General features: G+C 38.0%; 1 protein-coding gene across 1 annotated transcript; it reads left to right on the forward strand.

Annotated features, from left to right (window-relative positions):
• Positions 1–1651: 1651 nt before the first annotated feature.
• Positions 1652–13569, forward strand: kcnk17 (potassium channel, subfamily K, member 17). The gene is made up of 10 exons (XM_059353559.1): positions 1652–2243; positions 2708–2822; positions 2895–3093; positions 3206–3327; positions 4612–4781; positions 7960–8202; positions 9718–9832; positions 11347–11513; positions 11631–11799; positions 13319–13569. Exons 1-10 carry the CDS (start codon positions 2031–2033, stop codon positions 13567–13569), a joined length of 1764 nt encoding a protein of 587 aa, XP_059209542.1. The 5' UTR covers positions 1652–2030.
• Positions 13570–15131: the final 1562 nt, after the last annotated feature.

A 15131-nucleotide genomic window follows, 5' to 3' on the forward strand; every position in this document is an offset into this window, starting at 1 on the left:
TGGTTTACAGAACCCACCACATCATGTCTTTCATTGGTTTTCCCAGCCTGTTTCCATAGCCTGGATAACGTTATGTTACTATAAATAAAGCACACTCAGTTTATTATTCAATGAACAGACATACTCCGGTGATAATTGTTGCAACATTGGCAATGCATAATAGGCTACATCATGTACAATGCTAAGGCACAGGCATCCAGTGTGTCTGAATCTATAAATGATTTTGACGATTGTAAAAGGCGAAATCCAGAAATTTCTGCAATTGCGTGCTGTAAAATGTTGTGTTGGATTATTTGCCCACTTACAGTCTTTTCACAAACTGGAGAACCTCGCCTCATCCTTGCTTGAGCCATTCAAAGATGCCCCTTTATACCCAACCACAATATGATCACCTGTTAACAATCAACCTTTTCACATGTAGAATGCTCCAAACTGGTGTTGTTTTTTTTTCAGCTTGACAGCACTTTCCCAACTTTTGTTTGACCCAGGCGGCAACCTCTGGGTCTGAGGAGTGAGGCAAACCAGGAAGTGCCTTAAGCTGCATTCTACCAAAAATTCCAACAGGGGGTGCTGATGGCGGCTGCAGAAGCATTTCGGTCCATTCATTTCAATACAAAATGAGAAAACTTCTCACTTGATGTATTACCTCAGATCAGATCAGGTCTAAATCGCAAGTAAAAAATCTTCTTCAAGACAATTTGATGTTAATAGTGTAAATAATGACCCATATAGAAGAAAATAGAAGATAAAGAATCGTATGATTTGGGGCGTGGCTACCTTTGATTGACAGGTCACTAACAAGGCAAGGCGTCATCAGAAGAGAAGCAAAGCAATGCATATCCCCAGCATTGTGTCAGTAAAGGTATATATATATATATATATATATATATATATATATATATATATATAAAACAGACGTTTACCGGTTAGGTCTCATAACTTTGACCCTTTCACTCTGTGCTAATTGGTGGAATCAAATCCAGAACACAATTATCTACAAAAATCCATCAAGTTGATAAGGTAAAGCATTACATATATTGTGTTTTTACAGTTTTCAATTGAATATGTAAAAAAAGATGGGCAAATTATCACCTCCTGGGGTTGTAGTATGATTTGAAATCAATATAGAAATTTCACTCTTTACTATGTTTTTGCTGCACTCTTGCTTCATCCCAAATGGAAGTTTGGAAAACTCTTTTCAGGCAGACAAGCAGTGGCATCTTTATTTATTTTTTTACATTCTTTCAGGTGTTTTTAACATGCAAGCTTTCTAAAACACTGCAGCCATAAACGCCATATCTTTCAACTCTTTGGTTTATGGCCCACAGTCAAGTGGTGCTCTCTACACCTTTCCAAAATCTAAAATTCATCAGCATTTCCTGCAAAGTATATTCTGGAGTCCAGTAACTTTTATTTGAAAAACACTTTCCGGATTTCCGGAAGTCCCCAAGACACAGAATGGTATCAAAAGGCTCTGTTATCAGGACTCCACAAGTGTGGGTTCTTGGACAACCAACAGCCAGTCCAGTAAAATATTAACTTTTGTTCTGCTGACAAGATGCTTCCACCGCTTCCTTATTAGTGGAAACAGTTGAAAGTGTGTGTGTGTGTGTGTTCCAGATGTCACCCTAATGGAGAAGAGGAGTTTGACCGTTACCCAAGCAACGCATTAATCAAAGCTCAACATCTCCGGTACTCTGACCAATCAGAGTGAGAGCATTGAGTCAAGATGTTTTACCTTGGAGGATCGTCCAGTCGTGCACTTTTCATGTTGTTGTGATTTAAAACAGGCTTCTAATAGTCTCTTATTTACTTAAAATACATTTTTGTCTCCCTTTTCACATATTACAACACTCTTTTGCAGAAGAATGCCTAAATCTGCACTAATGGAAGCTGTCTTTGGGGAACTATGAATGAGATCTGCAAATTTAACATCAAGACTTTGATCATTAGTTCTTTCTGAAGCGATTGACCTCTTTTCTGACTTTGAGCATCAGTGTCTGGGTCCATTGTGGTGCCGAAGGAGGTTGATGGCGAGGTTCAAGTTGGTGCGGGTCAAAGTGAGCTGGACGGCACTTTTGACTCTAGCCCACTTCACGTACTTGCTGGTTGGGGCCACCATCTTCCAGATACTGGAGAGAGACGCTGAGAGCAACAACCGAAACCACTTCCAACTGGAGAAGTTACATTTCTTGGCCAACTACACCTGCCTGGACGGACCGGCCTTGGAGAAGTTTGTTCAGGTTCACTTTTTTTTGTACAGTTCTTTAAGATAATTGTGTTTCATAAGTGCAATGGAAACATAACAGTAGAAAAATCAGAATTTATAATGTAAGACTAGTTTGGATTTTATCATATTTTAACAAATTTATCAGCTGCTTTTCATTTTCAAAAATGGTAATATACTTAAGTACATAACATGTCTTAATCAAAGTAGTGCAGATTTAAAAAATGCCCCTAGTTGTATGCAAGTCTGTACATCACTGAGTGTATATGATGATGAAAAGGGCTCATCAAATACTGAGACAAAGAAAAATTGAGAAATCAATTGTATGATTAGGTTGGGTACATAGCAATAAATGGCGTTACAGTAACCTAAATCAATAAGTGTGTCATGAGCCAAAATATTTACCAAAATGATCAATATATTGTTAGCATTAATCATGTGAGTGTGACCTTATTCTACACTTCCTTGTGTGTTTTACAGGTGATTTTGGACGCCTGGGAAAAGGGAGTAAATCCCTCTGGAAACTCAACAAACCCCAGTAACTGGGATTTTAGTAGCTCCTTCTTTTTTGCAGGCACAGTAGTCACAACTATAGGTGAGTGTCTTTACATATTGAGCATTGTAACTGTCTGCCAAAATAATGACAATTCATTGCCTTGTCCGACAGGCTACGGCAACCTCTCCCCCAGCACTGTGTCTGGCCAGGTGTTTTGTGTGTTTTACGCACTGTGTGGAATCCCGCTGAACCTTGCGTTCCTCAAACAGCTGGGGAAGTGTCTCACCATCCATCTGGGTCGACTGGAGAGGGGAATGGTCTCAGTTGTTCCACATAAGGTACTGCCAAAAAAACTGAGATATGGTTTATGGTTTGCCAGGAAAAGGCCACTTCATGTCAGCTGATGCCGATTCATTTCACCTGTTTCTTTCCTAGCAAACAGTTGAGGTTCTGGCAGTGAGCTTGTTCTTCATCACTGGCAGCCTGCTGTTTTTGGTCATCCCTCCTCTGCTGTTTAGTTACGTGGAAGAATGGACGTTTGGCGAAGGCTTCTATTTCGCCTTCATTACCCTCAGCACCATTGGTTTTGGAGATTATGTGGTGGGTGAGTAGAGAGAGCAAACAAGCACTAATGTGGTGGAAAGACCACAGTGACCACCTCCATTAGATACAAATGACCTTTGAAAGGGCAATGTATTCAAATCCAAACACTGACATTAAGGTTGAAGTATATACAGTATGTTTTAGCTTAGAAATGCTTCTTTTACTAACCCTCTGAAATCTATTTACCAACAGTGTGTATTACCAACAGGGGTTGGTACATTCCTTGTTCATATAAGCAGAGTAATGGCACAGTTAGTTCAGATTTGAGAGCAAACGTCACACATTACACAAACAAACTAACAGAACGGACTAACAGGTGGACCAATAACTCTTGTGTTCTTCGAGGTAAAATTACTGTTTTTGTCAACAGAGTCTGGTGGCTTTGAAAAGAGCGATATGTACTGCTGTGGGCAGGAACCGTAGCAGAATGAATTTTAGCCACCTCAAAAAAGTTACACCTAAAAATCAATATCAGTTTATGTGTACGCAATATTAAAAATGTAAACACCCCTTTACCTTGCTGTCAGACAGCCCTTAAGGGTGATGCTTTCGTCAAAGACACCAGACTCCATTAAAAAATAATGTCTAATGTTACCAGCATTTACTCTGTGTTATTGTGTGACTTTAGCTCCAAACTAATGTGGCATCCACAGCGGTATATTCTTTCCTGTTCTTTCCATGGTATGTTCACATAGGGCAAATTAAGCAACAAATTTAGCTGTGATTTAATAGCAATAAATGGATAAAAAAGTATGCCAAAATAACAACAATATGATAGTGATTCATAAAAAAGTCAATTTTTGCCAGGCTGTCCACAGGCAACAAGCAAACAACTTTTTAAATGCTTGTTTTCTGAAGAGAACTCGACCTGATCGATCAGAGCTACGATATACAGGATAATCTCAATGCAATACAGGGTAATGCAAATGCAAATTCTAGCTCAAGTTTAAATATTTAGTTTGTATGAATATCTGAAGATGCAAATTTCTCATATTCAGATTTTTTGTGTCCTGAGGTCCGCATCGTTCTGATTCCCCGGGTGTGAATTCTACGTCTTGTTGCATCTTTGCATTGATTTTGTAAATGAATTCGACTCACGCCCAATGTGAAAACAGCATTAGCACAGCCAACCGTGACACAGCTAGAGATAGAGCCAGCTTTTAAAGCTCTGCAAACATTGCTTTGTTGCAATTTTAATATATAAAGCAATAAAATCTCCAAACTGACATTCGTGATGTTTCTGTCTGAACTAGCATTTCTAACAAGATAATGTTGGTTCTTGTAGGGACAGACCCAGGCAAGGAGTACATCTCTCTGTACCGTAGCCTTGCAGGCATATGGATCATCTTTGCCTTGGCTTGGCTTGCTCTTATCCTCAACATGGGAGCCAGAATAATGGAGCATGCCATTGGCCTGACTCATCCAGGCTTCAGGAAACACGAGGAGGAAGAGGACGTTTCATCCAGTAAACTAGAAGACATGTCTAAGATCTGACATGGGACTATCTACGTATAATATTCACCAGATAAAATATATTGAATGTGATTGCTTTTTGTACATATTGTCATATTTAGTACAGTAAGGAAACAGATGAAGCAGCTATTAGGAAACTGTTTTTGTAATATATATTATTATGATTTACTTTGTAATTTTATTTCACCTTGTTCAGAATTGGTTTCAAATAAGATGAAAAACATTACAGGCTTTTCTTCCCCGACAATTCTACCTCAACCGAGTGAGTGAGTGAGTGAGTGAGTGAGTAAAATGGGTCATGGCCTGTAATTATCAAACTTATAACATTTAGTGTGTGACATCACCCATTGGTTTCTGAAGTGCAAAAATGAAGCTCAGTGTCTGACTCCTTCTAACTCCCGGCTAATCCACAAATGGTGGAGTCCAAGCTGAGCTAGACTGAATGCAGTGGCTATGCAAACTTTAACTTTAATCCTTGGTATAATTTTAATAATTCACCCATACAGTTGTCATGGAACGACAGACCAAACCGCTTGTCAATACGACCCATAACAACACATGAGTGTTTTGCTGCTCACTGTACAGAGCGGAGCATTCTAAAAAAACACACACACACGTTATTATACACACATGTACGGTTCCTGGTTGTAAAAAAGGCTGCAGTTTTGGTGAATTTTGGCTACAAAACCAGTTACCTAGCTTAAGGGTAAAAAAAACATCCCGGTGAGCCGTTATAAAAGACAGTAAAAGTGATTACATTTACGTAAATGCCAGCAGTGAAGTAGCTACAAAGTCGTCATGAGCCACCGAAGTTACGTTAAAAGTAATTTACTTTGGTTTTCACATGGGACACGAACCCCGTTCTCCTCGTTGAAAGTCAGCCATTTTTTCCTTCTTTTCCACCCCGAGTGTGACACCTGCCATTTTAACTCTGCATCACCGTCAATCTACTACTACATCAGCAAGATGGCAACGGAGGACAGACTAAAATTTAAATGAGTCGTTTCCTGCTGCCTGTACAAACACCCTATATCGTTGTTTTTGAGGGGAGACCAGTCTCCATGGAGGGAAAATTAACCTAGTGCCAGGCTGTTAACATTTCTGCTATTTCTGCTGTAAAGTTTGGCATTTTAACATCTTTTGGAGCCAGCCTCAAGTGGCCAGTGAAGGAATGGGGTGCCATTTGATTACCACCCATATTTATTTCTTGTTGGGCAGCTACCTTTAGTGGCCATAGTAATTACAACTGGAGCAAAAGAGAACGTCACGTACAAGCTACAAAGAGCAAGAAAGTCAGAGTAGGGCAAGTCTTTTCCTAAACCTAATCAAGTAGCTCTTTTGCCAAAAACCTGACCAAACTTTGACAACATTAACTATGTGTTTGAAACAGAATCTGTTACATTTAGCCAAGAAGATGTGTTGATTTCTAGCCACAGATAGGGATGCTACTTTAGGAAACACTCCTGTGGATCATATTAGATGATGACTTGTTGGTTACGTGACTAATCATATGTGTGCTCTGAGTAAGAATAAGCAATTAGAAACAAGGATTTTCACTCACATACAAGAAAAAGCTGGATATTTTACTGAGATGTTATTCTGAAAAATAGTGCTTGATTTTTTTTGATAAGCAATTAACATCGAAGAAATATATTATATACTATTTAGAATAGTACAATAACTACAACTTATTATTTTTGATAATAATTATAAATAGAGAGTAAATAATAGTATTTTTCCAAATTCTGCAGTTTGATAAAAACCCAGAGGGAAAGTCAATATGAATGTGTTGTGCCTCAGGTAGATATCCTCTAGTGTTTTTCCATCCTCAGACACCAGGTGGAATTATAACTAACTGTTGAATTGTCGATGTTTTTTGTACTTTTTATTGTATGTTACCCTACTGCATTATTAGAATGTTCTAATGTCACACTGTGCATGTGTCCGTTTATATATGTATGTTTTTGTGAGTGTATGTGCTCATGTGAGTCCACATCTGCGTTTGTGTACTGACGGTAAACTCTGGTGGATTGAGCACGGAGGGCAATCTTAAACAAACACATTAATCAAGAAGGTGGTGTGAGGTGACCTGAGAGCACACAGGACTGAATGGCAGCTGGGATATAGGAGGTGGGCTTCTGCCTGTCATGCTTTTATGTTATTATGTTCACTCAAACGGTTTGCAGAGTTAAAACTGTCTCTTTCTGTCTTAACCCATAAGAACCCACGGTGACATGCGTGTAACAAACACTTTAAATCTTTTAGAATCTCCCATATTCAGCTTTATGCTTTACCTTAACTCATTAAATCCCTTAGCGAGACTGTGTGACTGCAACAAGAAGTGATTTCTCCAAAATATGGGTGTGACTGGAAACAGAAATGTGAAAAAGTAGCTAATTTCAATTTATTATTGTTTTTTGTTACTAGGCTAACTTTAAACCCATTTAACAATTCTAATCCTATATATATATATATATATATATATATATATATATATATATATATGTATATATATATATATAATATATATGTCTAGTTTATTTATTTTAAAATAAGAAATATCATAAACATAAATTCCATAAACGCCCAATGTATCGTATATGTAAATATCACAGACCTTTGACATTTAGGGGTAGTATTTTTTTTTTTTTTTTTTTTTTTTTAACATCATAAATGTGTTCTATGTGGTCCACTTGATCTGTGGTATATCCCCCATAATTTTCCTTCAAGGATAAATAGGTCTGGGTTCTTATGGGTTAAACCAGTCGGCAAGAGAACTCCTCAACTCCAGAATGAAATGCAAACGTAAATTAAATTGAAATATAGTCTGATAAATAATGTGCAGTAGTTATTTTTCTCAGTTGTGAGAGATTGTGCACTGCAACGAGAAACCCTAGAACCTCATAAATAATAAGTCATTTTGGCAGGAAACTCACAAATTTGACCTTGTTGACCAATACTCCATACCTACAGCCCTGTGCTGGTGTCTCTCCCTCTTCTTATTTTGCTCCACTAAATTTGCATGACAGGCCATTGGAGTGATTGAAACACTAGCACAGGTAGAGGTTCATTTGCCTGCAATGCCCAGCGAGTAAACCTTCACTCCTCGCTGTCTCAAGCTGCAAAGATTTACGAAGCTAAACTCTCCTGAATCCAAAAGCGAGGAAAAGCCTACCAGGAAGCCGAGATGGGAATAAAGGAAATGTTCAACCTGGCGCGGGTGCCTTCCATCCTCATGCTCGGGGTGGTTTACGTGACCTACGTGCTGATCGGCGGGGTCATTTTCTGGAAGCTGGAGGGAGAACTCGGAAAGAAGGACATCAGTATTTTAATGCAGAACAAAAATAGGCTGCTCACGACATACACCTGTCTGAACCAAGAAGGCCTGGAAGCAGTGGCTCAGGTGAGGCATGGGACATAAAGAGAGGCAGATTAATAACTTAAAATCCTCACCCTTTCTCCCAGTTAATTATTGTATGGTACACTTTTTGTACAGGACAGAACAAGAAAAAACAATAACAAAAATGTAAAAGACAAAAAACAAACACTAAAAGACAGCAGAGAATTGCTTAGAATAAAAAACATCACAATAAATAAAAAAAACATTTATTTAAAAGAAAGTAACTTACAATAACATATTTAAAAGCTATATATAAAAGTTATTTTTCTTTAAAAAAAAAAAGAAGAAGACAAAAGCCAGTCTAAAAGCATGTTACACTTAGGTAGTCATTTCTTTTTGACAGACTTTTCAATATGCAAATACGAGGGACGTATTTTACTTTACATCTGAAACACAATCCTGTTGCTTTTATGTTGTCTTATTTCTCAGCAATGACTCCATTACGACACACACAGGCATACATTGCATATCAATAGTTCTCTCTGTTGCTTTGACAAAAGTATGTGGGTTAATTTTAAATAAATAAATGTCTTTCATTAGCCTTTAGAGCTAGCATACAGTACAGTTTCATTGCTTGACTGTGTATTCCAGTATAGTGGCCAAAACAATAATTTTCTACTGATTTAATGCATGTGTGACAAAGATATTTACTATTAAACTTCTACGTTTTTAATGTCACTTCCAATAAATCACTCAAGTAATCAAAAACAGAAGTGGGGTAAAGTTCAACAGTTTTGGGACCATTCAGCAACACAGATTTGGTTCTTTAATCAGGAACAACAAAGAAATCTGCCTAAAAAAACACAGAGCACTTGCGATCATGTGTAGGTCCATTATGTGGCAACTTCTTTCATGCAAATGCAGCTTCTCTCAGCACTGCACGTCTACATTACCTTTGTGTCTTGCCCTGACTTGATTTACACAGCAGCAAGGTTGCGCAATCTTGGTGAGACTTTTTTTTAAGACCTTGAAATTTTGGAGAAATGCATGTTATGTTCCATACTATTTGCAGTGTAAGAACAACAAGATTGTGGATCACAAGTGATGTGCAAACTTGGATTTGCATATTTATAAAACTGAAATCCAAGCAGGAAATGCAGGTGATTTGAGTGACCCTCAGTGGCATGAGGATACAATTTAAATTCAATAAAGTCTGTATAAAATAAGCCAAAACTTACAGTGACACATCTGTTTGGGGTTAGCAATTATTGCATCATAACTAATAAAGACTTGGATAACAAGGCCACAGGTCTCAGACTGTTATGTATTCTTTCTGGAGCGATTTCCCACACTGGTGACCACCTCCAGACTTTTATGTAACAGATTGTGTCAACATACCAGCTCTGCTTCACACGGTGTTGAGAGGGGTCTTCTCTATATCACACTGACAACTGCACTATAGATCAATACATACAAGAGTTACATAAATGTGGGTCATAAGTCAAGGTCTGACTCAAGTCTATGAAATACTGCATTGTTTCAATCGAGTTTGTAATTATTTTTTTTTATCTGTTTCAGGTTGTTCAAGATGCGTCCAAGGTTGGCCTGAGTTTGAAAGGCAACTTTACCACAGATGGCTTCTGGAAATTCACCAGCTCAGCTGTGTTTGCTGCCACTGTGGTCACGACTATAGGTTAGAAAAAGATTTTTAATCATGCCTCTTAACAACTCTAGCCAAGAAAATAGTTTGTGCAATCTAAACACCTATGATTTGCTAATATCAGGCCCAGTTAAACTTGCGTTGGAATTAAAAAGTTGTATTCCTGTCAGTATGACATCTCCCCTCATATCAAGGGAGATTAACATTTTAGACACCAACTTGTTCTCACTCCCAACTCTTCACATAACACTGTTGGGTCATGCCCACTTGGCACTGGATTAAACACTTTATTTAAACTCGTAAGGCACTGAGGTTCCCTCATTTACAGTGACAACAGGCTTATTTACCAACAGTACAGAAATACCAATTAAAACTAGAGATAACAGACAAGGTAAATAAATAAGTAAAAATGCTATTAATATGACCCAAACAGTTGCAGATAGTTGCAGGAAAGTCTGCATCAAGCTATAAAATTGACTAAATGTTCTGGGCGTATTGATCATCAGCGTAAATTGAAGATTATTCCAGGTCGCGGGGGCATAGAAATACCAACTGGCAGTCTTGAATGTTGGTATGAGATGCACCGGGCTTTAAATGAACAATGTACATGCATCTGCATCATTATGAAGGGGATAGTTCATGATTTTTGACAGCAAGTTGAATTAAATACTTGCCAGTAGTGGAGTGGATGCAAAGCTATTGGCTTACTTTCTGAGTGTTAGAGTTCTGGCCGGTTCTGACCATAGAATGGATAGTTTCGGCAAGCTGGCAAGGTTTTACTCCACAAAACTATGTTTTTATACACGAGGACCAGTGTTTTGCGGTTGAGTAAGTGAACTTCAGTGTACAAGTAGTTTTGTGGAGTAAAACCTTGTAGTAACTATCTATTCTATGATTGCAACCGGCCAGAACTCTGACATAAGAGCTCTGAAAGAAAGCTTATAACTTTGTATCCACTACACTACTGGCAAGGATTTCATACAACTTGCCGTTCAAAATCCTGAACCATCCCTTTAAACACTCAGAACAGCTAACGTACAATACATTTTAAGTGATTTTAAAGACTTTTGAGCAGATACTTCAAAGGATTTTTCCTCCCCATGCTCCTTTTTTTTTTTTTTTTTTTAAACATTGTGCGTATATTTCAAGATGATGCTTGTTTTTTAAAGGGACAGTTCACCCCAAAATCAAAAATGCATATTGTTATTCTTACCTGTAATGTCAAAATGATCTAAAATAGCACTGCAAGTAATGGAGCAATATGTATTTTTGATTTGGGGTGAATGTCCCTTTAACAAACAAGCATCTCAAGGGGGGAAGACTTATTTTGATAATAAATTAACCCTGAATGACAAATAATTGCACGATTATCATTAAGCATTGTTTTGCCCCAATCTTGACCCTAACTTTGACCCAAACATAATAATTGGTTGCTGAAGCGTTACGGAGGTGGTATACTTATTCCCCTTTTGACTCTGGGTAGAAAAAATGCTTGAGTGAGTACAGTTCTTCTTCTTCCATCACACTAACAGCTTACAGTTTTGCAGGTTATGGGAACATAAGTCCCAGCACCACTGCTGGCCAGATCTTTTGTGTGTTCTTCGCCTTATTTGGTATCCCGCTCAACCTGGTGGTGCTCAACAGAGTGGGCAAGTACATGCTCGCTTTAGAGAGAAACATCTCCGACTTCCTCGAGGGGAAGACCGGGCGAAGGGTGAGGAGATCTTGAACCACATAGTCAGCTAATAATGAATGAATCAGATGACTCTGTATGAATCAGATCACTCTGGAAATGTATGTCTAACGTATGTTTGTGAATCTCTCTCGACAGAAGTGTACCAGATTTTTTGTCCACCTGGTGTCCTACCTGTCTGGAGCAGTGCTCTTCTTTGTTGTGCCCATGGTTATGTTCCAGCTGCATGAGGGATGGAGCTTCTCCGGGGCCATCTACTACTGCTTCATCACCCTCAGTACAATCGGCTTTGGAGACTACGTTGCAGGTACAGCACAGTGATCACACTGCAGTGATGATCAATTTTATTTCTTAAGTTTTTATCAACACACTATGCTTCGGTTTTTATTAACGTATCACCGGACGGACGGCTTTTGTATAACATTCTATCAAAATTCCACATTAACTACTAATATAAATTATCATGTTACATTTCCAGTTAATGAAGTGATCTGAAACTAGAGTCTAACTTCTTATCTTTCAAACTGTATGTCGTTTTGACCATGTACGTTAGCCTAGCACTATCTTTGTCATGTAGTGGTCACTTTCATCTCCTTGCTGTAAAACAATGGGCGCTGCTAGTTTTTCACGAGGAAATTTGATGTTTCTGGGTTAGGCAAATAAACAACACCTTTATCAACCATATACCGTACTTCTGTCCTTCACAATAAAATAGAGCACAGTGAAAATACAGACACTTTCGTGTCAAAATCGTTGCCCAATCGTTCTTACTGCTTTCTCTCATCAGTTACTTTAGTACAGTAATTAGACATGTAAATCTCCATTTACATGAATGAAATTTCACACGTAGATTGTTAAATAAGTACAAATCAATTCTACTTACACTGGTTGGGACGATCTTATTCAAAGTTCCAGCGAAATACCGGAAAGTAGAACATTGCGGATGTCACTGGAGAGGGAAAATAGTACCGAACAGAGGCCCATCTGTGAAATATAAATGATCATGTTACTTTTCCAATTAATTAAGTGGTGGTAAACTAGAGTCTTACTTCTTATATCAGGGATGGGAAACTTAAATGCTGGAGGGGGCCACAGTTTTTCATGGACACTACCACAGGGCCACATATAGGACCGTGAACTTAACCAGATATGATGGAACTGCAATTTTGAATATGTTTACAGTGCAGTAACTTAACATATTTCATGCTCAAATGCATGTTTAACAGTGTAAATAGGAATACAAAAGGTTTGAAGCAAATAAAAAATAACCACTTACACTGCACTTTTAAGATTTCATGCTCAAATGCATGTAGTTGTACTGAGGGCCACTGTCTGCCAAACGACGCTTACACCACTGAATTAGCCTCGTCCTATCTTTATCATGAAACGGTCACTTTCATCTCCTTGCTGTAAAACAATGGGCGCTGCTATTTTTTTCAGGGTAAATTGGATGTTTTTGTGGGTAAGCCAAATAAATATCAACTTTATCAACCATAGAACGTACATCTGTCCTTCACAATAAAAGCACAGCACAATAAAAATACAGACACACTTTCTGAGATCGTGGCCCAAGCGTTCTCACTGCTTCCTCTCATCAGTTACTTTCGTATTGTAATTAGACATGTAAATCTCCATGTACATAAACTAAATTTCACACGTAGATTGTTAAATATGTATAAATCAATTCTACCTACACTGGTGATGGAGAAATGCCCCTGCAAAAACGACAGGAAGTGCGACATTGTGGATGTGACCGGATAGCCAAAAGTACCTAACGGAGGCTGACCTTTGAAAAAGTTACTATTATTGTATCATTTACTTCACAGACAGTAATCCAGACAAAGTATACCCAGAGTGGTACAGCGTCCTCATGGCCTGCTGGATCTTCTTCGGCCTGGCCTGGCTCGCCCTGCTCATCAACCACTCCATCGACATCCTGGAGCGGCTCAACACACACTTCAAACTGCGGTGGGGCGGACAGAGGCAGGAGGAGGAGTCTAGCAGCGCAGCGGGCGACGTTCCGGACACACAAATGGAAGAAGAAGATGACATGAGGAAGCCTCCAATACCTCAGTAAACTGCAGAATAAGGTAATAAGATTCAGTGAGGTGAGCTAGTTATAGAATCAGGACATACAAACATGCATACATTATGGGATATGGCTAAATTAGCAGGATGTGTTTGTGTGTGTGTTAAAATACTGTAAATATTGCAATCCTGTCTCCTATAAAATGACACGCCCACACAACAAAACTGCACTCTCAATTACATTTGGAGAGATAGCTATTTTTTTCTATTTTTTTAACACTTGGTGACAGTTTGGTAAGGTTGTACCAAAACTATTACAACATTTTTGTAAATCATGTTTTAGATTAAAATAATACATCTGTAAATAAGTCAATGTCAGTGGTGGAATGTAACTAAGTATATTTACTCAAGTACTGTACTTAAGTACAACTTTGAGGCACTTGTACTAAACCATTTGATGTTACTTGATACTCCTATTCCACTATATTTTAAGGCCAATATTGTACTTTTTACTCCACTACATTTAGCTGCCAGCTTTAGTTACTTTTCAGGTCGACATTTTACATTAAAAAAATTATTCATTTAAAATTATTAGACAGTTTTTTATTTATTTAACCTCATAACAGTAAATTAATGAGTTAAAATGAGGTCTGTGTTTACAAAATTAAAGCACTGCTTACATAAATGCATCAATACAAATAATCTAATCATATATGTGGAATATATAAAACAATCTGAGTGGGGCATTTCTACATAACGAGTACTTTTACTTTTCATGCTTTAAGTACATTTTGATGCTGATACTTTTGTACTTTTACTTCAGTAAGTTTTGAATGCAGGACTTTTACTTGTAGTGGAGTAATTTCACAGTGTGGTATTAGTACTTTTACTGAAGTAATAGAGCTGAATACTTCTTCCACCTCTGGTCAATGCTGACTTTTGGTTTCACATGGGATCAGAACAGCGCCAATAAGTACAAACATTTTTGTGATACGTAAAGAATAAACGTAATAAAAATATCTTTCCCTTGAAACAAAGTACAGTTTGGTTGCATGAGATTGTCATTTTTAGGGATCCAGATTGAATGTTGAGAGTGTGTTGACTTAATATGTAACCGAGCAAATGGCTTGTCAAATTTGATCCTTTTCTCCTCAACTCCCACTAAAATATTGACTCATTTTTGTTGAGTCAGGTTTGTTTTTTGATGGCGTGCAACATCCACATGCTGTTTATTCTATTAGTTAGTATTTTTTTCGTTTTAACTAAGCTCAGAATAGAGGAGCCACATGTTTCCGGAGCTGTAAACATGTGACTCCTAACTTCTGTGCTTAGCCAAAACAAATCAAATCTTTTGAGATTAACCCTCTACTGCTAGTGTTGCTATATGGCAACAGCTGCTTTATGTATATTTTTATAAAAGGCAGTGATATAACATCCATGTGTTGCTGTTTAGATTCTGCTTCTATATGATAAATCATTGATCAAATAAATGATCAGGAAATCCTGTTTGCACTTACTTTTTCCTCAACGATAAGAGGGCTCCCGAAGCTGACTAACTGTTCCATATTAAGGAGGGGGGAAAAAATTTATGATTATAGTGGACTGGGATCG

This window comes from Centropristis striata, chromosome 16, assembly GCF_030273125.1.
Source record: "Centropristis striata isolate RG_2023a ecotype Rhode Island chromosome 16, C.striata_1.0, whole genome shotgun sequence".
Classification (NCBI taxonomy): domain Eukaryota; kingdom Metazoa; phylum Chordata; class Actinopteri; order Perciformes; family Serranidae; genus Centropristis; species Centropristis striata.